This window comes from Sarcophilus harrisii, chromosome 4 (assembly GCF_902635505.1).
Source record: "Sarcophilus harrisii chromosome 4, mSarHar1.11, whole genome shotgun sequence".
Lineage (NCBI taxonomy): Eukaryota > Metazoa > Chordata > Mammalia > Dasyuromorphia > Dasyuridae > Sarcophilus > Sarcophilus harrisii.
The window spans coordinates 352,943,558-352,968,238 of record NC_045429.1 but is presented as its reverse complement, the minus strand read 5'-3'; the positions used below and the strand labels follow the sequence as shown (position 1 = coordinate 352,968,238).

The following is a 24,681-nucleotide window of genomic DNA, read 5'->3' as shown; positions in this document are numbered from 1 at the left end:
TTTTTTTTATGTTATCAAAAAAGCTTATGAGACTTCTTCAATAGGATAAGTTGAAGAAAACTGCAATGGAAGTTGAACTCCTATTACATATATATATATGTATAATGCATTTATTTATTTATTTTTGGGTGAGGCAACTGAAGTTAGGTGATTTGCCCCGGGGTCACACAAGTAGGAAGTGTTAAGTGTCTGAGGCCAGGTTTGAACTCAGGTCCTCCTGACTTCAGGGCTGATGCTCTAACCACTGTTTTACCTAGCTGCCCCTGAATTCCTATTATATTGATGTACTCAGAGGGGAGACTCACTCAAAATTTTTCCACTGATCTTTTCCCATTATTTACACTGTTTTCTATTGTGTTAAACTTTCATGGTGATTTTTCTCCATTTTATTCTTTTTTTTTTTTTTTTTCCAGGGAGCAGTCTTATATGGAGAGTGTTGTGACTTTTCTTCAGGATGTTGTGCCTCAGGTAAGTGACTGTGTGGCTCTGGAAATATTTTTTGCCTCATATAATTGGGAAACATTTTACTTCAGTTACTTGAGCTCATGTCCCAGTAGGCTTTTGCTCTTATCCCCTCCAGAGTTTCAGTTGAAAGAATATATTGGTGATTATACAGAATTTGGCTTGTCTTAAGAAGAGTGTTTTGTTTTTATACTTTTGTTGATTTAGAAGAACCAACTACTGCCTCCTGGGACAACTCTGCTTTAGAGGTTAGTTGAGCTGAGGGAATGAGAGAACTTGGCATTGGATCTTTTTTTCCCACTTCGACTCCCTTAGACTTTTCCTTCACCATCTCTATGTTCTGTGTTTGTAGAATGTAATAGGTAATTTGTTAGGAATTTGGTGAACTGTAAATCAGACTTAAACACAAACCTTCATCTATTTTCTTGGATAGTGGTTTAAAGCTATACATACAAAAATCTAGTTATCCTCAACTGTTTCACACACACACACACACACCCCACACCTAGTTAAGCTTTTATATATCATATGTTCTTTCCCCATAGTTACATTATGCTAGTGGATTTTCTTTGTAGAATATGGTTAAGATTTTCTGGATACATAAGTTGTGTTTCAACTTTGTTTTTACTCTCCTTGTCAGTTCTGTCTTGGAGAGATAGTACTTCTGGGTTTTGTCCTTTTGATGCAGAGAAAAGAGAATAAAAGTAGCTATCCTAGATAAGATTTATATGGTTCTAACTATGTATCAGGCATTAAACTGAATGGATGATTATTATCTCTTATTTGATCCTCACCATAAGCCTGAGAGATGCTATTTTGAAGATGGGAAAACTGAGGCAGACAATGTTTAAATGATTTGCCCAGGGGCATGTAGCTAGTAGGGGTCTGGAAACATATTGAACTCCAGACCTGACTATTCATTGTTTCACCTGACCTTGGAATAATCTAGAACAGGGGTCCTCAAACTATGGCTGTGGGCCAGATGCGGCAGCTGAGGAGGTTTATCCCCCTCACCCAAGGCTATGAAGTTTCTTTATTTAAAGGCCCACAAAACAAAGTTTTTGTTTTTACTATAGTCCAGCCTTCCAACAGTCTGAGGGATAGTGAACTGGCTCTCTATTTAAAAAGTTTGAGGACCCCTGATCTAGAATATATACCAGAATTATCTTTTTATTGGAACTATTGAATTAAGGGAGGAGGCTTCATGACAGTGACTTTTTTTATCTTTCCCCTGTCATTCCCATGAATCTTGTATTGAAAAAGGTCATTAGTGTCCTGCCAACTTTGAGAAACTTCTAAATAGTCCTAAAACATGGTTTATGATTTCTTTAAGTAAACCACAGTCATCATGTAAGGAAAAATAGCAATAGATGACAGTAAGAAAAATAAGAATGAAGACAGAACTTATATATTCAGAAAATGTTTCTCATTTATTTTTCATTGTTAGCAATCTTAATTAAATATATACTATTTGTAGGTTATATTTGCTATGTGAAAAGTTAGTTTTATATTAGAATAAAAGAAGCTAACGGTTTAGTTAAGGAGACTAAATATATAAAATAACAGGACAATATTAGCAAGCTATAAGTGAATGATTGCAAAATGTTTTAGAATAATTTGTATACTAGTTGTGTGATCAAGGCTAAGTCACTTAACCTTCCTCCTAGACAAGTTATATGTGAGTTGATGATTTGAATTGGTAGAAGGAGTTTCTGAAATGAAAGGGCCCCATATTGATGAATTCATCGTTTTGGGGGGGAAAGTTTTTAATTACATAATATCTTAATTAATCTCCAGTAAGCATCTTATAATTATAGATTGTTAAGACTATATCAATGGAGATTTGTCTACACTGATGAAATTACAAGGAAAATAAAAATTATTTTTTGCTTTGTCTTGTTTCAGTCTTCTCTCTTATTGGACTCTATATAATTTGAGGCAGGAACTAATTGAAGGATTGGAGATAGGAAGAAGTATTAAGAAGTTATGAAAATAGTCTAGGCAAGATGTGATTTTGGCTTGAACTATAGGGATTACCATATTAATGGAAAGTGGAAGTCATGGAATAAGAGATTATAGAGGTAGAACTACTGGGACTTTATTGTCCATGGTAAGGGTAAGGGAGACAGAAGAGGTAAAATTGACTATAAGATTTTGAGCCTGAGTGATGGTGACAATAACAAAAAAGGGGATGCTGAGAGAAGAGAGGTAGATTCTGGTGGAAAAATAACTTTGACTTTTGAAGGAAAAATGGAATACAAATTTGGGCAAAAGTATGTAATAAGGGGAAAAGGCATCTTGAAATTAGAAGCAGAATTTACCAAATTATATATTGGGGTAGCAGGGAGATTCCTTTGATTAGAGCAGAGAAATTGTGTGGATAATCTAATAAGGGACATTGAAGGGAGGACAAGTTCCAGAAAAACTTGAATTAGGTAGTGTAATTTAGAGTTAATGTGCTAAATATCCTCAACAAGATTCTTGACCAATCAAAAGTAATAATATGTTCAGGAGGGGAAAAAAAAGTGGATGAAAAATGTATATTGTCTGGATGTTGGTACATAGTTTAATGACCAGCTCATTAAATGTTATGCTATCAATTCATATATCTTAAGTAGGCCCTGGACATGGAAGTAAAATAGAAGACACTGGGTTGTATTTGGGAAATTGTTCAGTACTTTTGTTATTCCTATCCATTCTTTTCCACATAGAAAACCTATATTCTAAACACAGGTATTTCTTAAGGACATGTGAATATGGCTGTAAATCATGAACTGAGAATCAGAATTTGAGGTAATCCAAATGTCAGTGGAAAAGTTTACAGTGGCTGTAATGAGGTTGTAACATACAATGTACTTGAGTTGGAAATGTAAAGGTAAACAAAACTAAATTCACCTCAGTTTAGTAAACTTTAGCTTTTTTTCTGTGTGCCAGTTACTATATTTTGTACCGTGGATACAAAATAAAAAAATAAACAGCTTCTGCCTTCAAAAAGCATATGTCCTTTTGGGAGGATACTATTAGAATACAGAAAAGTAGACACAATTTATACAGAGTAAATGCAAAATAATTTCTTGGACTTTCAGGAGGAGAACACTAACAACTGGAGTAACATTTGAACTAATGGAGCTGAGCTTTTAAGGAAACTACAGATTCCTAGAGCAAAGGAAAGAATATGTTGCATTACAGCCTTTTATTACTTTTTTAAAAAATTTCAAAAATTTATATTTAACATTCTTTTAAAAAAAAATTGAGTTCCTAATTTTTTCCTTTCTTCTTTCCTTTCCCTACTCAATGAGAAGGCAAGCAATATATTGATTATACATAAGAAATCAAGCAAAATATATTTCCATATTAGCCATGTTGCCAAAAAAGGGAAGAAAAATAAAAAAAGTTTAAAAAAATTATACTTGAGTTTAAACTCAATCATCAGTTCTTCTTTAAGAGGTAGATAGCATTTTTCATCATGAGTCCTTTATAATTAATTTTTTATTATTGTCTTGATCAGAGTAGCTAAGTCTTTCACAGTTGATCATAGTTACAATATATTTTTTCTCTATACAGTGTTCTGCTGGTTCTGCTTATTTAACTTTGTATCAATCTTTATAAGTCTTCCCAGGTTTTCTGAAACCATCCCACTCAGTATTTCCTCCAGCACAATAGTATTCCATCACAATCATATGTCACAATTTCTTCAGCCATTTCTAGCTGATAGGCATCCTCTTGAATTTCTAATTCTTTGCCACCGGAAAAAGAGCTGTTATAAATATTTTTCTACATATAACTTCTTTTCCTTTTTTTTTTTTTTTTTTTTGTTCTTTTTGGGATATAAACCTATTTTGAGATCAAAGAGTATATGCAATTTTATAACCCTTTGGGCAAAGTTCCAGATTGCTCTCCAGGATGGTTGAATCTGTTTTCAGCTTCACCAGCAGTTCATTAGTATCACTGTTTCTCTCAAGTTTTTGTCATTTTCCTTTTCCATCATGTTAAGCAATCTGACAGATCTAACATATTAACTTGCATTTCTTTAATCAATAGTGATTTAGAGCAGTTTTTAATATAAGTATAGATAGCTTTTATTTCTTCTGAAAACTGTGTTGGCTATCCTTTGACCATTATGAATCTCATTTTGAGCACATAGGAAAAGATAGAATGTTTTATAGAAGGAACAAACAGCAAATAGGTTGGTATGTCTGGAATGTAGAATGAATCAAATAGGACAGGTCTGACCAGAACCAAAGGGGAGCCAGCTATAGTTACAGTGAGGGAAAACATATGGGCAATCTGGGTGTTGCACTGGTATTCATAAAATCTAAAAGAACTGGAGGAAGCATATTGCACATTTGATGGATCTTACAAAGAACACTTATGGAAAGACATGGAAAAAGAATTGGCAGGAATGAGAAGACACAAATGAGTTGCATACCACAACGATGTCTTTGAAAGTATGTTAGGCTGTAGTGAATCTTTATTGAAAATAGTAATAGAAGGAAAATTATTATAGCTATTGTATGAAAATGCATTACCATGGTAATGGAGAGTTGTGGAGGTAAGCTAGGATTGAATTGAGATGGTGATATGGAAGTATAAATGAAAGCACAGGTTCAGAACATATTTAATCATTAGGCAGAAATGATCTCAAGTTAGCAAATTCAAGCATTTGGCCCAAATGATTTAAGGACTTTTAAGGTGGAAAGGGCTCTTATCTAGCAATAGCTGATGAATTCACTTTTGGCACCTTAAACTTTAGGAGTTAGGCCATGTTATTTTTATTATTATTTTGAATTTTTATTCTTAATAATCCCTAAACAAAATAGGTATTTGCTTATGCATAGGAGAGTACAAAAAGCTTGTACAGGAAACTTCAGATTTCTTAAGGATAGCTTGCTTTTTTTAAAAAAAATATATAAGATCAACCTATAGCTTTTAGGGCTGTCCTGCTTGTTTGTTGTTTTTTACTCTCTGTCCTTTTCTTTCTCCTTTTTTCCCCCCTACCTTAACCTCTCAACTCCCTTTTTATTGGAAATAAAACTAAAGAAAAACAAAGTCATTGTAACAAATATGCATAATAAAATAAAACAGATTTCCAGATTAGCCATATCTGAAAATGCATGCCTTATTCTTAGATTTGAATCTATCTCTTTTCTGTCAAGCTTCATCATTGATGTTGGTGGCATATTCCAATTAAAGCTTATCAACTATAAAGAGCATAAAAAGTCAGGCCTAGAGTTGGAGATTGGGAGTGATCCTCTTAAAGCTCCTAATTCACTATGTAAGTCAATGAACTCCCAAGGGAATAATTTTGGTGGTCACAAACTTTATCTTAGAATACTTCTTTATGTTCTTTAACTATAGATATATTTAGTAAGTGAGAAAAAAATATTTGAATATATCTTGTGTTGAGGAGATAAAAATTTAGGTTGTGGGGATATGCTTTCGAAAATAATGAGTGAATTTTTTTTTTTTTTTTGCTTTTGGCTTTGGAACAGTAATTTCTAAGATGTTTTAAGAGAATATTTAAACCACAATCCTGCATAGAATTTTGCAATTAGTCCTTTGGAAATGCTCATATTTTTCAATAGTCCTTATGTTTCAGCTCTTACTCTCTTTGAACTATCAGATTTTTGGATCGTACAAGCTTGTCTTGTGTTCCTAAGTCTTTAACTTTTATTTTTTAAATGATAAGAGTTTTTTATTTGATAAGTTTTTTATTTTTCAAAATTCCTCCAAAGATAGTTTTCAACATTCACCCTTGCAAAACCTTGTGTTTCAAATTTTTCTTCTTCCCTTTCCCTCCCCTCCCCTACACAGCAAGTAATCCAATAGAGCTTAAACAGGTGCAATTCTTCTAAATATATTTCCACATTTATTGTGCTACATAAGAAAAATCAGGTCAAAAGGGAAAAAATGAGAAAGAAAAAAACAGGCAAGCAAATAACAGCAACAAAGGTGAAAATACTATGCTATGATACATTTTTAGTCCTCATAATTCTCTCTCTGGATGTAGATGGCTCTGTTCACCACAAGTTTATTGGAATTGGTCAGAATCACTTCATTGTTGAAAAGATCCAAGTCCATCACAGTTGATCATCACATAATCTTGTTGCTGTTTACAATGTTCTCTTGGTTCTATTCACTTCCTGTAGCATCAGTTCATGCAAGTCTTTCTAGGCTTTTCTGAAATCATCCTACTGATCAATTTTTTTTTTTTAATTTAATAGCCTTTTATTTACAGGATATATGCATGGGTAACTTTACAGCATTAACAATTGCCAAACCTCTTGTTCCAATTTTTCACCTCTTACCCCCCCATCCCCTCCCCTAGATGGTAGGATGACCCTACTGATCAATTTTTATGGAACAATAATATTCCACTACATTCACATAGCATGATTTATTCATCCATTCCCCAACTGATGGGCAACCACTCAGTTTCCAATTTCTTGGCACTACAAAAAGGATTACTACACACATTATTGCCTTTTTAAGGATCTCTTTAGGATAAAGACCCAGTAGAGAGATGCTGCTGGATCAAAGGATTTGATAGGCCTTTGAGCATAATTCCCAGTTATTCCCCCCCCCCCCCCAAAAAAAAAAGAATGAAAAAAAAAGGTAAAATAAAAAGATACTGCAATTTTAAGAAGGAATTTAAATATCCAGGCCTTACTATTAGGATCATAAATTATTTAGCAGCCTCCACTATCAAGGAGCAGAAAGCTTCAACATGGTATTCTTGGTTTATAACCAAGAGTAATTTGTCCAGCAAAACTGAATTTAAGTGTTACAGGGAGGAAAAGTGGCTCATTAATGAAAGAACTTTCAAATATATCAGATGAAAACATCAGAACTGCAAAGAAACTTGAAAGTTCAAACAAAAAAATTAAGAGAAACATAAAAAGCAAAAATCAATAAAGGACTAAAAGATAACATGTTTACTTTTAAATATGGAGGGATGATAAAAGTATTCCCTCTTCATTAGAATTGATAGGGGGAGTCAGGGAGAGAAGGTTTGAGAGTATTTGGTCCTGTTAGATTTTGGTAATCTTAAGAGAAGAATAAGAGAAGGAGAGGAATACTCTGGGGAACAGGGAAAAGGAGAAGGTAAGAGAAAATTATCTCATCAGAGTTTGCAAATAGACATCTATGCTAATGAGGGAAGAGTAGCTTACATTTCAACTTCACTCTTATCTGAATTGGTCAAAGGAAGAAAAATATATGTCTGGGTATACACACATACACAGAGAGTTGGGTACAGAAATATATTACACTTAACAGAGAAATAGAAGGGGAAGGGGAAAAGGGATAATGGGGACTTAGAGAGTTTAAGGAGGTTTAAGGTTTAAGAGAGAGGTTTAAGGAGGGATTACTCCTAAGCAAAAACAATGTATAAAAAAATTTAGAGCTTTTTTTTTAATGTGGCAAACAATGGGCAGAATTGCCCATAAATTGAGGAATGGTTGAACAAGTTATAGTATATAAATACAGTGTAATACTGTTGTGTTATAAGAAATGATTTAGATGATTTCAAAGAAACATGAGAAGGTTTTTATGAACTGAGGCATAATGAACAGTTTATACAGTGACAATAAAAATGATAAAGACAAAACATTTTGAAGTAGTTAGAGTTCTTATCAGTGTAATAATCAACTTCATTTCCAAAAGATTAATGATAAAATATGCCAACCACTTCGATAATAGAGAAGTGAAAGTTTGAAGAATGCAGAATGAGACATTTTTTTCTTCTACATAACTAGTATGGAAATTTATTTTGCTTGTTATACATATTTATGACAGATTTTTTTTTGTTCTTAGTTGGGGTTGGTTGGGATGAGTGAGAAAAATTACATTGAAATTAATTACATTGAAAAATATATATATATAAAATTCAGAATTATATTTTATAATTATATTTTGTTTCTGTGATGATTTTTACCTATGTTGTTCCTAGATAGTGGAACTTTCTTTTATGTAGTCCAAAAATTTTCTTGATCAAGGCCACCCCAAATTAGATCAGACCTCTAGATAATTTCCTGTAGGAAGAAAACTGCTTCAAATTTCTGTGTTGTTTTTTCAAATGCCTATTTATATAAGGATGGCTACTTAAATCTGGGGTTGGAGAAGGATACATCTAGTTTTATTTCAGTACTTGCTGTACAGGAAATTCTCTGGAATTTGAATGTAAGAGGACTGTTGAATGGAATATAGTTAAATTCTTACTGGGACTTTTGGTTATTAAAAAAAGTTATAGATGCAATTTTAATATAGTTTTATTTCTTACTTAGGCTTACAGTGGTACACCTCTCACAGAAGAAAAGGAGAAAATAGTATGGGTCAGATTTGAAAATGCTGATTTAAATGGTATGGTTTTATTTATTTTTATTTTTTAAAATAATAGTTTTTTATTTTCAAAATATATGCAAAGATGGTTTTCAGTATTTATCCTTGCAAAACCTTGTGTTACAAATTTTTCTTTCTTCCTTCCCTCCATCCCCTCCTCTAAACAGCAAATAATCCAGTATATGTTAAACTTGTGTAGTTCTTCTGTACATATTTCCACCTTTATCATGCTACACAAGAAAAATCAGATCAAAAAGGAGAAAAATGAGAAAGAGGGGAAAAAAAAGCAAGCAAACAACAACAAAAAAGGTAAAAATACTGTGATGTGATCCACATTCAGTCTCCACAGTTCTTTCCCTGGATGCAGATGGCTCTCTCCATCACAAGTCTTGGCCCAAATAACCTCATTGTTGAAAAGAGTCACATAGTTTTATTTTTAAGCATGCTATTGAAATATTTGTTCAAAGTTGAGATGATTCCATAAGTATTTTTGGCTCTAAACTTATCTTCTTTTAAGCTGTTCCCTTTTAAATCAGAATATGAAACCTTAGACTTACAGAACTCCAATAAATATTCTTTCATAAAAAGTATATTTGGAGTAAAATTTTGGTGAGAGATTTATAATTCCAAAATAGTCTTCACTGATGATAATTTGATCTTTTTTCCTTAGATTTAATAAATTTATACACTGAAACAAAACAAAAAAAGTTAAGTCTCTTCCAAATCACATAAAAGTTGAGGACCTCCATTCTATATGAAACTCTTCACATGAGGTTTGATAGTAATTATTGCCCGTTAAAGGGTGCATAGGGTGGTAGAATGACTATTGGACTTGGACTCAACAGAGACCTGCCTCAGTTTGGATATTGTCTCAGACATTAGTTATTTGACCATAAGTATGTCACCTAATAGTTCTGAATTTCAGCCTTATTAGCTGTAAAATGGAAATAATAATACTGTCAGAGCTTTTGTGACAATTGGATGAAATAATGTAGAAAAAATGATCTTTAAAGCTTGATATAAATGCCTTCCATGCTTATGATGATAGTTGAGTATTTGCTTCAGTTGAGTTACTTATAGCTGTAGTTTATTGTCTCAATGATAACAGCTTTTATTTAGTGGGTTTTTTTTTTTAACCATTTGATGAACAGAGGCATTCTTAAAATAATCCCATGAGTGGCTAGTGAAGTATTTATTGTTAACCCTGTTTTGTAGTTAATAAAACACTTAGAGAACTGATTAGAGATAGAACTGGGATTTGAGCCCAGATACGAGTTTCAGTCCAGGGTTTCATTACAGCCTATTGGCCCTTTAGCCCATAATAATTGTATTTCATAGTCTCTTGTTAGGTATCTTTGAATATAATAAAGACTCCCTTTATTTGAAGTAGATAAGATCCTTAGTGTGTATTTTCTGTTTTCTGAGGTTTTTTTTCCTTGAGTAATTGATAGTTTCTTTTATCTTTCCTTCATGAAAGCCACTGGTAAAATAAAAATAAAGGACTATACTTAGAGAGACATGGATTTAAATCCTAGCTCTTATTCATATTATTCATTTTACTTTAGGCAAAATACATAACCTGTGTGAACTGCAATTTTCACTTCTTAATATGGGGGAAACACTATTTGACCTTTATGTCTCACAGTTGTGGGGAAAGTACTTTTTAAACCTTAAAGTATTATATAAATGTAAGATTGATACTGCACTTTTAAAAATTGTGTTTTATTACCAATGTTTTTAACTTAAGCATTATTAATAAGTACAGCCCTTCCCTTCTGGATTTTCCCCACAGTTTGCTCTATTTCATTTATCTTCTTGATTATAGTCTTTCATCTTTCTCTATTTATGATTTTTTTTGATCCTATGTTTTCCAGTGTAAATGACTGAAATACAAGTTAGGAAAATCATTTGTATATTGGGTTTTTAATATTCTCTGATTTTTTTTTTTCTGCCAAATTTCCACTGTATTAGCCAGGCAAATTTGTAGTTTTTTCAACATCCCTTGAAGTTTTATTATAACAGATTACTCTAAACTATTATCATAACTGTCAATAAACCAAGTAATCAGATCACAAAACAATGAGTAATTTCTTAAAAGAAGTTCTTTGCAATTAGAAAGGTCAAATCAAATTAATAAAAAAGTTAAAAAAAAAAAAAAGACTTTTTGTATCCCCTTCCAAATTCGTATCATATTTTACTGCTGTGCCTTTCTTTTCAGTACATTTGTTGTTAAGTCATTATATTGTCTTCTGTTTCTGCTAATTTTGCTTTGTAGGATTTCATTTAGATCTTTCTATATTCATATTTATGGCACCATAATATTTCATTAATAGGCCATAATTTATTCACCCATTCTCCGATTGTTGGGCATAGGGTTTTTTCCTGACATTTTGCTGCTAGCTATTAATATTTCTTTACATATAGGCGTATTTTATTTGTTGTGATAATTTTTTAATAATAATATCTGAACATTTGAAATAAAAAAGTTATGGTTGATTTCTCTTATTGTTCACATGGTTGCATGCAGTTCAAATGATAACATATTGAAGTTTTTGGCAGCAATCTACAATCCCAATGACATTACTTTAGAATTTCTATTTGCTTATTGCCCAAATTTATTGAATTTCTCATTGTTTATTCCTTTTAAAAATACATTCCTTATTCCATAGAATTTTAGTTTTCTAAATGTGAGATGAGAATTACTGGTAGATCTTGAGGGTCTTCTGGGTTAACTAATGTTGAGGTCAGGAACCAAATGTTGAGATGTAGACCACATGTTGAGGTCTAGATTAGGGGTACCTAAATGAAATTAGGGTTTAGATAAGGTCTAGTGGCAGGTTTGGGGTACAGGGAGTCAAACAGAGTTCCCTTGCAACGCCCTTGGATTCGGCGCAAGGATACCGCGATATATAAGGTCTAGTAGCAGCGCAGAATTCCCAATAAAAGCATTTATTGGCCTTGACCACAAGAGAGAGAGATTATTTTTTGTTGAATCATTTGGTTTAGATCCTGACTCTGACAGGAATGCCTGGCACCCCTAGTCATAGTCTTGGTCTGCACTCATAGATCTAAGAGGAAAAGGAGTTCACTGTTGCTGAAATATGAGGTTGAGACCCCTAGCTCTTGCTTTCAATTCCTGAATTATCAGCATATTGGTGTGGCTGGAAGTGTCCTAATCCCAGCCTTGGTCAGCAGTTTATATATCTGGGAATAGAGAAAGCCTTCCCATTAACCTCAAGGACTCCCAATCAAGCTCTTGCTTTCAAGTTCTGAATCACAGCATCATGCAGCACTCCAGCTGCCTGATCCTCTGAAACATGAACTAAGATTAGTCTGGTTAGTGATCCTTACTACTAAAACCTGTGGTCAGTGGCTTGATTCTTGCCCATTCCAGGCTAGATAGGAGGTAGCAGCGAAACTACCTTTCCATGTGAATGTGACAGTCACAGTGCTCATGTGATCAGTGGCTCATTGACTAAAGGGATGTACTAAGGCACCTGCTCTATCTGTTGCTCATCTTGCTGGTTCATTTGGATTCAGATGTGAAGAGGTGAGTCCAAGAATCACTGCAGAATACTTTGTTAATGGCTCACTGACACTCACTGGCACTGGCAGTTGGTGGGTAGGCAGCAATGATTCCAGAGGCAGTTGGTGTAGCAACAGTGAAACCTAATTGGAAATAAAGTAGAGGAAGAAGAGCAAAGCCCCAAGAAGTTCTATTAAGGGTTTAAATCAGAGGTCCTCAAACTACGGCCGCGGGCCAGATGAAGCAGCTGAGAACGTTTAACCCCCTCACACGGGCTATGAAGTTTCTTTATTTAAAGGTCCACAAAACAAAGTTTTTGTTTTTACTATAATCCGGCCCTCCAACAGTCTGAGAGACAGTGAACTGGCCTTCTTTTTTTTTTTTTTTTTATAACTTTTTATTGACAGAACCCATGCCAGGGTAATTTTTTACAACATTATCCCTTGCACTCACTTCTGTTCCGATTTTTCCCCTCCCTCCCTCCCTCCACCCTCTCTCCCTCCACCCTCTCCCCCAGATGGCAAGCAGTCCTATACATGTTAAATAGGTTACAGTAGATCTTGGATACAATATATGTGTGCAGAACCGAACAGTTTTCTTGTTGCTCAAGGAAAATTGGATTTAGAAGGTATAAATAAACTGGGAAGAAGAGCAAAAATGCAAGCAGTTTACATTCATTTCCTAGTGTTCTTTCTTTGGGTGTAGCTGCTTCTGTCCATCCTTGATCAACTGAAACTAAGTTAGATCTTCTCTTTGTTGAAGAAATCCACTTCCATCAGAATACTTCCTCATACAGTATCGTTGTTGAGGTATATAATGATTTCCTGGTTCTGCTCATTTCGCTCAGCATCAGTTCATGTAAGTCTCACCAATCCTCTCTGTATTCGTCCTGCTGGTCATTTCTTACAGAACAATAATATTCCATAATATTCATATACCACAATTTACTCAACCATTCTGAAATTGATGGGCATCCATTCATTTTCCAACTTCTGGCCACTACAAACAGGGCTGCCACAAACATTTTGGCACATACAGGTCCCTTTCTCTTTTTAAATATCTCTTTAGGGTATAAACCCAATAGAAACACAGCTGGATCAAAGGGTATGCACAGTTTGATAACTTTTTGGGCATAGTTCCAAATTGCTCTCCAGAATGCCTGGATGTGTTCACAATTCCACCAACAATGTATCAGTGTCCCTGTTTTCCCACATCCCCTCCAACATTCATCATTATTTTTTCCTTTCATCTTAGCCAATCTGAGAGGTGTGTAGTGGTATCTCAGAGTTGTCTTAATTTGCATTTCTCTGATCAATAGTGATTTGGAACACTTTCATATGAGTAGTAATAGTTTTAATTTCATCATCTGAAAATTGTCTGTTCATATCCTTTGACCATTTATCAATTGGAGAATGGCTTGATTTCTTATAAATTACAGCCAGTTCTCTATATATTTTGGAAATGAGTCCTTTATCAGAACCTTTGACTGTAAAAATGTTTTCCCAGTTCATTGTTTCCCTTCTAATCTTGCCTGCATTAGTTTTGTTTGTATAAAAACTTTTCAATTTGATATAATCAAAATTTTCAATTTTGTAGTCAATAGTGATCTCTAGTTCTTCTTTGGTCATAAATTCCTTCCTCTTCCATAAGTCTGAGAGGTAAACTATCCTATGCTCTTCCAATTTATTTATGATCTCATTCTTTATGCCTAGATCATGAACCCATTTTGACCTTATATTGGTGTATGGTGTTAAGTGTGGGTCAATGAACTGGCCTCCTATTTAAAAAGTTTGAGGACCCCTGGTTTAAATTATCAGTGAAGGAAAAGAAGTGAGATCTCTGGGCCTTAGCTGAGTGAGAGGCAGTTAAGTAAGTAGTCCAAGGACTGTCCAGGATTTTTCTGCTGCCTGGAAGTTTCAAAGTGATTCATATGGGGTCTTCAGAGTGTTTCTTTCTTTGACCCTTCAAATAAGAGAGGGACATTCCTCCTTACCTCCAAGCAAGGAGGGAGGCTTTTCTTCTTGACCTTGAGGCCAGGATGGGGCGTTTCCCCTGAATATCTGAGCCACCCTAGGTCTAATCTTCAGTTTCAGTGTGCTAAAGATCCACCCAATGTCCCAGCTTTTTGGCCATCTTGTCAATGCTGGCTTTATGCCCAAGATAGTAGCATATTGGAGTACACCATCAGGGGAGGCCAAAGCATGTTTTTTGTTTATTTTGCTTTGTTTTGTTTTAGTAAGGCAGCTAGTAAATTTCCACATAAAATTAAAATTGTATCACAAGCCAAAGTTATGTTAGGCCTTAGATAATGAGAAAACATTTAAAAGGGACATTAGAAAATTACTTTGTTTAAGGAGCATCAAAGGATCACATGGAAACATTTTCACTACAGTATACTACACGTGTGTTTGCTTTAAAAGTATAGGTTTTAATTTCCTAATTTTGTTACTTGGAAGTAATATTTTAAAAGTTTCAAAATTAGTATTTTTAAAAACATAGTCATGCCAAAACATTAGTTCTTTCTTCCTTCCTCTGTTTATGACTTATCCTGGTGGTCTTCAGGAGTTTGCTTGTTTGGCTTGAGCTCTAGTACTGCTTAAAACTCCCAGACCCCGGTGATTCATGAGCCTCAGGCTTCCAAATAGCAGGATCATAAGCATGTGCCATTATGCTTGGCATGACAAAATTTTTCGAGGTTTTTGGAGTCTTATTTCTCTCTTTCCTTTTCTGTTTCTCCCCATGGCAGAAATAAGGTACAAAACCTTTTCTTAATGGAAAAGGTTTGTGGATTAAAAAGTTCTAAGGATTTTTCCTTTAGACTATTGTAGCATTTGTGCTATATTATATATAAAATAGCAATGACTAAGAAACCTCATGTTTTTAAATGGAAAATGAAACTCTTGATATTCAAATTTATTTATATTCTAATCCTCGAAATTAACTTTTGTGTAATTTTGTTAGATAAGAATAGGAATGAAAAGATCATGGATTTTTGTTTGGGGCACTTCTTTGACTGGCATCGTCTTTGATGCCTGCATTCATTTAGCAAAAGGACCTTCTTTGTGGTTGTTAAAAGTTACTATCAGTTGTATCATTATTAAATTAGTAAACTCTGATGTATTGATTTTTATTAGGATCAAAATTATTCTCTTGACTAAATTTCCTTAATTTTTGGAAGTTGGCTCATGCTAGAACTCTTTGTTCATAAAATCCCAGAGCCTCTTTAATTCAAACTCTGTTATATAAGAATCCTGTTTACAATATAACTGCCAAGTGGTCACCTTTGCTTGAAGAACTCTTATGGGGGGGAGGGGAGGAGAAGGGAAATAGGACTGGGACACTCTTTACATTCAAGGCAGCCCATTCCACTTTTTTTTTTAAAAAAAAATTTTTTTAAATTGTACTTTATTTTATTATATAGCTTTTAATTTACAGGATATATGCATGGGTAATTTTTTAGCATTGACAGTTGTAAAACCTTTTGTTCCAACTTTTCCCCTCCTTCCCCCACCCCCTCCCCCAGATGGCAGGTTAACCAATACATATTAAAGTACAAGTCAAATAAATATATGTATACATGTCCATACAGTTATTTTGCTGTACAAAAAGAATTGGGCTTTGAAATAGTGTATAATTAGCCTGTGAAGGAAATAAAAAATGCAGGCGGACAAAAATAGAGGGATTGGGAATTCAATGTAATGATTCTTAGTCATCTCACAGAGTTCTTGCCCTGGGTGTAGCTGGTTCAATTCATTACTGCTCCATTGGAACTTATTTGGTTCATCTCATTGTTGAAGAGGGCCAAGTCCATCAGAATTGATCATCATATAGTATTGTTGAAGTAGACAATGATCTCCTGGTCCTGCTCATTTCACTCAGCATCAGTTCATGTAAGTCACCCCAGGCCGCTCTGAAATCATCCTGCTGGTCATTTTTTACAGAGCAATAATATTCCATAATATTCATATACCACAATTTATTCAGCCGTTGATGGGCATCCACTCAGTTTCCAGTTTCTGGCCACTACAAAGAAGCCCATTCCACTTTTGAGGTGTTCCAATTATTAAGAAGTTTCTCCTCATATGAAACTTAAGTTTTCCTCCTTGTAACTTCTCTCAGTGCTTCTACTTCAACCCTCTTGAACAAAACAATACTATCTCTTCCCTACTACAGCCCCCAAAGGACTTAAAGATACTTATAGTTTTCCCACTAAATTTTCTTTTCTTCTGGTTGTTAAAAGCTGTGAATTAAACACACTCCACGATCAAAAGCTAATTTTCAACTGATAATTATTTGGTATGATCTTGTGGTCTCTCTTCTGGTAGCCTTCTTTTGGGTGCTCCACTTTTTATTTACAAACTTCCTAAAACATGGCTCCAAGACCTGAATTCAGAACTGATTTGACATGACCAGAACATAGTACCATCCTTAAACTTTTACTTGAAAAAATTCCCCTCATCTTATTTTGGAGATTTCTACCTTAGTGTAGTACTTTTTTATGATGACAGTAAAGCAGGATGGTTTTCTTCCATTCAAAGAAAATTTGAAAATAACTCTTAATATTTCTTTTAAATCTTCCTTGGAATTTTATATAAAAATAGTTCTTATCTTTGTCCTTTGCTTCCTAGATTGTCTCCCTTAGAATTGTCATCCATCCCCCTAACAACTGCAATGTTCTTCTCTATCAAAAAATTTTACTCATCCTTTTAGCCTCAATTAAGATCCTAATTCTTTCATGATCACCACATCCCACAATGATCTTTTTTTGTCCTTTGAATTCTGGTAGCATTTGCTTTTTTTTTTTGGTCATTTTAAAAATCTTGTGATTATTTTTTCATTTTGCTTAACATTTTAACATTTATCATGTTCTTACTATATGAGAGACACTATGAGGGGATGGTCTAGATATGTTTTTTGCTGTCAAGAAACTTTCATTCTTTTAGGGGATATAAGTCATATATGCTTAATGGGAGTAATGCAGTGTAGGCTGTGATGAGTGCAGGAAAGAAGGGTATAGAATTGCCATTGAACTTTGGAGGAGAAGAGGTCACTTTCAGCAAGGAAGTCTTAATGTGGGTTTCATGAACGAAATGAAATTTTGTAAGTTCTTTATCTTCCCAACCAAATAATTATCTTCTTTTAGACTTCAAGGAGCATGTTAATTGCTTTTTGTATTATTTACTGCATATTTTGTCTAGTAGGTGATGCAAACACATTGATTTCCATAAGTTCATGTGCTCTCTTTTTTGACTATATATGTTTAGTTTTCCAGGAGTATATCAAGATTCATATACATGCATTGAATTATATATATATATATATACATCTTAACATTTTATTGCCAATATTTGCTAAAAAAAATTCCATAAAATCTACAAGTTGTGAAAATTACAAAATGAAAATTTTTTGACATTTTTGTTAGATTTTTCAACATATTTAGAGAACAGGATTTTTTTTTGGTTATTGCACTTGGTTTTGCCCCTGTTTTTGTGCTTTGGATTTTTTGCTTTTTTTTTAGGTCTCATTAAACTTGACAGCTATCAATATATGAAAAATTTATATTTATCATTCTGTTTTGGAAGATAATCAGATTTAAAATTTTAGCTTTCTTGTAATGTTTATTTTCAGAATTTTTATCAGATTTATCATCTGACAATAACAATAATCAGAATTATTATCATCAAAATTTTTGTTCTCAGTTGAGTTTTTTTTACTTTAATTTTCCACCTAAATATTTTAATTCCATTGTAGATACAACAAGGAATATGGAATTTCATGAAATACATGGCACTGGAAATGAACCACCTTTGCTTGTAATGATTGGATACAGTGATGGAATGCAAATTTGGAGCATACCTGTGAGTATATCAAGTTTGTTTGATCTTAACACTTTTCAGGAAATTGATTTCTTAAACCTGTCCTTGCTGTTTTGAAATTGATCCTTTTTGGTATATGCATATACTAGATATATCTTTGAGTCAGATATAAAGGAAGGTGATGGAGTTTGTTTTAGAACTTACAATAAAGATTTTATGTTACCATTGTACCATCAAAGATTTGTTTAGGTATTATTGGGGATAGGTGACATAAGGTATGTGTGTGTGTGTGTGTGTGTGTGTGTGTGTGTGTGTGTGTGTGTTTTAATAAAGGTTATATAGTTGCTTCGTTTAGTTTTAAAAAGGCATTTCTCTGGATTTTACTTTTGAGGTAACTTCTGTCAGCTTTATTATTTCTTAGTTACAGAGTACCCATGATATGGTTTACTCTGAAAAATTGGACTTTATTATTGGCAGGATATTTTATTATCACTTTTTTGGGATATTTCTTTTGTTTTTATTAAGTTACAGTTAGGCCCCAGTGGGCTTTGGGGAAGGTTAGTCATTTATGAGTATAGCATAAAGATTTGATATGTAGGCAGGAAACAGATCATTTGTACTGCCAGGGAAGATAGGAGATATGGCAAGAACTGGTCTCCTCTTATATTCATTGTTGTGATTTGAGGCAGTGTAAATTTAAATTCTGGTTCCCTAAACAAGATTTCATGAAGAGGAACTAAACTTTTTATTAATTGCCAAATAGTCATAAAACAGAGATGAACTGTCTCCATTCTGGATGCCCTTTGTAGGTCAACATCTTTGTGTATACAGTTGCCATATAAATTATTTTAGGCTGGCACTTTGGCAGGCCTTTTGAGAATTTTGCAGTATATCACCCTAGAAATTGATGCAGGTTAATTAGGAAATTCTTGAGCACACAATTTGACCTCAAACATATTACATATTGATTTAATTTCCTTCTGTAATTTTTGTTGCAGAGTGTAGGACTGGCTCATGAGCAGACTAGACTTTCCTTAAAGCTTTTAAGAAACTTTTATTCAAAGTTTTAATTTAACTTTACATTTAATAACATAATAATGAATAAACATTTATTAATGTTTTACTATGTGCAATGCACCATGCTAAGGACTGTATACAAATCGAAAAGCAAATACATTGCCTTCTTGAGGAGATTACATTATGATGGGGGAAAAACCTGAAAGAAATTTCAACTGCATATTATATGGGAAGGACCCTTAACCCTTAGGGTACTGGGGACAAGCAAATGTTAGTGCATTTTCTTAATGTTGTTTTCACTGACAAAATTCTTTCTGTTTCTGATATTGAACCATTTGACAATAGTGAGAACTTTGGTGGTCAGATCTTTCTTTTCTAGGTCTTTCATAGTTGTCATTCCTGAGGAGAAGGAAAGTTTAACTCCTGCAGAAGTAGTTACCATGTTGTTTTTCCTGGATGACAATTGCAGAGAGACTGGGGTGGAGCAGGACTGATATAGTCTGGGCAGTGCTGTCATTTTGTGTTATAGACCAGAACTTGAAATAAGGTGTTAAGTCAATGGAATTGATAGAGACAATGGTTGTTTGTTTAGCATAGTGCTTAACAGTTCTCTAGTTCAGTACATGTACTTAGTACTTACTATAGTTCTACAACATTCACTTCTTTGATAAGAGCATATAAGCTTCTATAAACTCAGCCAGAATCAGAACTGGAAGACAGAGACCATAGTGGTGGTCCTCCTGCCTCCCCCACAGAAACCAAGACACATTCAAGAGGACCTCAAGAAGCTGGCAGAAGCAGAGAACACAAAGGACTGGTGGCAGGAGCTCAAACTCTTGGAACCAAGGAAAGAGAGAGGCCTCTAAACAAAGCTAACCAGATCCCAGGAAAGGAGACAAGACTTTGAAGGAGACAATAAAGGATTTGGACTTTAACACCTGGCTACTCGTGTGGTGATTACTGAACTGAAATGAAAACTGCCTTCAGAGACCCCAAGGAAAAGGAATCAAAAGAGAACATTACAATTCTGGGGCTCACTAGCTCCTCAGTATTAACTAGCAGTTGATATTGCAGGTGGTAAGAATGGTGAACCCTTTGTCTACAGGGATTATTTTCCTCAGAGATAGCTGTGAAGGGCTGGTGATGTGGTAGAGTCTTGGGTTCAAGATCCTAGCTCTATTAGGGTATGCAGGGAAGGTAAATAAATGTGACAAGTAGCCTATGTTTAACTCTTGTTTTCATTTCAAACTGATTTATTCTCCAGTCTGGCTTCTTAAGCTTTTTCCATGACTCCTTTTCACCTGAGAAATTTTCATGCGACCCTTTACATACATACATATATACTAGGTATACAAATCACACATTTACTGATAATAAATCATAATTTTACAACCCCTATGTTCAGTTACAAAACCTCATATTGGGTCATCACTCACAGTTGTAAGAATCACTATAATTAGTGTGGGTGAAATTGGAGTTTCGTTAGATTTCCAAAATGGACTTATTTTATATAGATGAAAAAATCTTGATTTTTATATTAATGACTTAAGAAATTTTCTGTATTTTTGCATGTACCTTTCCTGGAATAGTCTTGCAGTTTGGATATTTGGTCAGTCAATCAACAAACAAATGTTTTTCATTTGCCAGGTGCTCTGGTAAAGATTATGGGGTACAAAGAAAGGCAAAAACATGTTCATTATAGCCCAAGATTTGAGTTTGAGGTGGCACAAAATGGTGTTGAAGGCGCATAATGGAAAAAACCCTCAACTCATTTTATACTTTCAGGGCCCTGAGGAAGTTTATATGTGAACTATTCTTATCCCCATTGAATTACTTATTTCAATTCACCCTGCTAATAAGGGAAATGGCTTTTTCCCACTTTCCTGCAGGTACCTAAAATTGCAGGAGATTCCTACATAAAGATGGTGTGGGCTGAACCGTCCACAGGTTATGTCTGAAACTCCTTCTAACTTAGATTCCATGACATTTTCAGAGTTAATTGTCCACTTTTTTTGTTTGTTTTTTGGTGAGGCAATTGGGCTTATGTGACTTGCTAAGTTACATAACTTGTGGTTAAGTGACACCTTAATGTTAAGGTTAAGCCTTAAGTGTCTTAGACCAGATTTGAATTCAGGTCCTCCTTATTCCAGGGGCCAGTGCTCTGTCTTCTGCTTCATCCAGCTGTCCTTAATTGTCCCCTTTCAAAATTGTTCAGACCTTTTAGTTTTTTTTAATAGTTGATTTTTGTATGTGTAGTCATTCATACTCTTCATTAACACTCCTATCTACAGGTGAAAAAAAAAATGAGGTACAAGATTGTTGCAGAACTTTAAAACCAGCAGGAATCATTGGATTCTCTGAGACATGATGAGACTATTGCAGGACTTCAAAACTTGCAGGAATCATTGGATTCCTTAGACATATGAAGTAATGGACAATAGATTGGTTTTGGACTATTTCTAGAACTTATGGACATGTATAATTCCTCATGTTGATTCATATTGTTTGTTACATAATGCCTCCCATGTTGATGGATTTATGTATACCTGTTTCAAGTGAGACCCTTTAGAAACCTGCTTATCTGATTTGATTTTCCATTTCCCTTTGGTGTTTTCATCTCCCTTCCTCAGACGTCAGGGAGGGTGTGATCACCTCCTTTTATGGTGTTTTCACCCCTTTTTTGAGGAGTCAGGGAAGGCATGATCACCTTTTTTGGGGTTCTCACCTCCTTGAGAAGTCAGGGAGATCATGACCACCTATGTTCTAAAACAAAAGGCACGAAAATGTCATGTTCTCAGTGGGGTTTTTTTGCGGTCTTTGAGCAGCCTTCTTCAGTTCAGTAATCACCACAAAAGTAGTCAGGGGTTAAAGTCCAAATCCTTTATTGTCTCCTTCAAAATCTTGTCTCCTTTCCTGGGGCCCAGTTAGTTTTCTTAAAGGCCTTCTGGAGTCTTGGTTTCAGTGGAGAAGTGCAGGAGGCCAGGCCAGCCACTAGGAGCCTGACTAAAGATCAAATGAATCTCTCTCCTTGGTTCTGAGAGCTTGAGCTCCCGCCCTCAGTCCTTTGTCTTCTCTGCCTCTGAATGAACCTAGCTGAGGTTCCCAGTTTATATGTTCTATATTGAGTATAAACCAATCATTATATCACTAGGAAACCATTATTTGTTGTAAGATTAAATCAATCATACTGAACTTAGAGAATTATTAAGCACCATGTTAAACTTGATAACCATTGTCTCATTAATTCCACTTAATATCTTGTTTCAACTTCTGGCCCATAACACAAGAGTCCTGTCTTTGGAAGCAGTCTGAGGATAGGCATATATTTAGGAGGAGGCTAAATTTCTTGATTAAAATGAGCTTTAAGAGTTTGTTCTTCATCAGTTTTTGCATATCATCCTACATTCTTACTACTGTAAGAATACAGGTATTCAATTATTTTTTTTACTTGGCTTACATTTTGATTGATTTGCTTTTCTGAATTGATTTTGATGTGAATATATACAGATAAAGGAATAGTATCCCAGAAACAGTAATTGATAGATCATCTTATCCTTACATTCCTGGAGAATCTGTGATATCAAAGCTGGTATGAACTTCTTTCTTTAATTCAGATTATTATATATTTAAGATGGTTTAGAGTGTTTCCTGGGCCCTGAAAAGTTTAGCTGGCTATGATTACAGTTATGTGATCATCATTTAACCTTTTCAAATTGCTTAAACGTGTTTAAATTTTTATAATTTGCCTCGTTTCTTTCTTTCTTTTTTTAATTTACTATTTTAAATATTGGTATTTCCCCCCTGGGATTTCTACTCCTCTCTAATCCAGAGAGTCATCCCATATGGTAAGTAACATTTTAAAATGCCACAATTTTTTAGCTTTTTCTTAATTGATGTCTATTTTTTTCCCCAGTTCTTTTGTCCCCTTGGACTTTCTTCTTCATATTGTCTCTTTGGGATGTAAGCTAGGTAATGGAATCCCTGCACCAAAGGTTGTGGACATTTAAGTCACATTATTTGAATAAGTCCTTAAAAAATCTAGAAAATAAGAAGAGAATTGGAGCAGTAGATACTGTGACTCTTTGAGGCCTCTTCATTACCTATGTCCACATCTCACTAGAATTCCTAAGAAACTTTATCGAGTAGTACACATTTACCACTTGTGGTGTTGTAGGGTTCCTGGCATGTATTGTTTTGAAAGTTAAAATAGTCTCTGTGGAGATAAGAGAAGTTCTTGCCCCACCAATTACTAGCGACAATGTCATAACTAGATTGTCTGTCATTGTACATCCATGATAGGAACTCGGTGGAGTTCCAGTAAGTGTCTGATGCTTCCTATCTCCATCATTTTAAATCAGTTCAGGCTTATTGTACCTATTCACAAGATCATAGTATTCTGGAATGAAGGAACTATAAAATTTTGAATGTGAATGTTCAGAAAACATTCCAAATTCTGAATGTTTTTTCTGGTCAAGCTTAGCATGAAATCATTCTGGGTGAGTGATATAATCCATAGCAATTATTCTTCACTCAGAAGAACATTCCCAGGTTTTCAGCTAGGGCCTACATTCTGAGAATTCCAGAGGCAGCAGCAGCAGCTGATTTGTAGAGGCTACCATCCCTGCCATTGCTGAAAAACTCTATTACTTGTACTCCAGTTTTCTTAATTTTTTTTTTAATCAAATGGGAAGCTCTTTCCTAAGTCATTTATATTTTTTGGTTTCTCACATATTGGGTTATTTTATTGTATTGATTCTGATTCCCTTTTGTTGCATTGATCTATCTCTTCACCTCTTTATTTTTTAACCAGTAATAGTTTTAATAACTGCTGCTCTGTGATAGATTGAGAGTTATTTTCTCCTTTTACCTTGTCCTCTTTTTATTATTTTCCTTGATTCTCTCTATCTCTTTTTATATATTAATGTTTATTATGCTAAGTATTCCTTTTGATAACATATATTACCAAAAGGTATTTGTGGTCTCAAATAATATAATAAAATAGTGTTAAGACTGTAAATCAATTTTTGTAGTAGGCTTTGTATTATTATATACTTTTCTAAGCATACTGAGCTGTTAGCTGTTTTCTAATTTCAGCATTCCATCTTTCATCTCTTCAGCTTTCTCATGAGCTCTTCTGTATTCATGGGATGCTCTTCCTCTTTACCTCCGTCTCTTTTAATCCTTGTCTCCTTCCCTTAAGGCTCAGCTTATGATATATCTTCTGTATGAAGTTTTTCCCGATCATTCAATTGTTAATGTTCTTTTCCTTTTCAGATTAACTTGTATGTACTTATATATGTAAATGCTGTATCTTCCCCACAAGAATGTAAACTCTTTGAGGACTAGGACAGTTTACTTTTTCTATTCCCAGCACCTAACAGAATGTCTTGTATCTAGTAGGTACTTTATAAATATTTGTTAAGTTGAGTTATTAGGTAAATAAAGTCTGTAGGAAAAGAAAAGAGGAATGTGACTAATAGGATAGCAAATAGAAATAATAAGGGTGGCTAATTTGTTTTA

The 24,681-nt window shown here is 34.3% G+C and overlaps 1 protein-coding gene across 13 annotated transcripts in view; it reads left to right on the top strand.

Moving 5' to 3' along the window:
- The window catches only part of BCAS3 (BCAS3 microtubule associated cell migration factor), a 794,545-nt gene that overhangs the window by 6,572 nt on the left and 763,292 nt on the right, over positions 1-24,681 (top strand). For all 13 annotated transcript variants that reach the window (XM_023502118.2, XM_031968505.1, XM_023502116.2 and 10 more), the window contains exons 3-5: positions 414-468; positions 8,748-8,823; positions 18,080-18,186. In XM_023502118.2, coding sequence (XP_023357886.1) covers positions 414-468; positions 8,748-8,823; positions 18,080-18,186 — 238 coding nt within the window. The remainder of the gene's footprint in view (positions 1-413; positions 469-8,747; positions 8,824-18,079; positions 18,187-24,681) is intronic.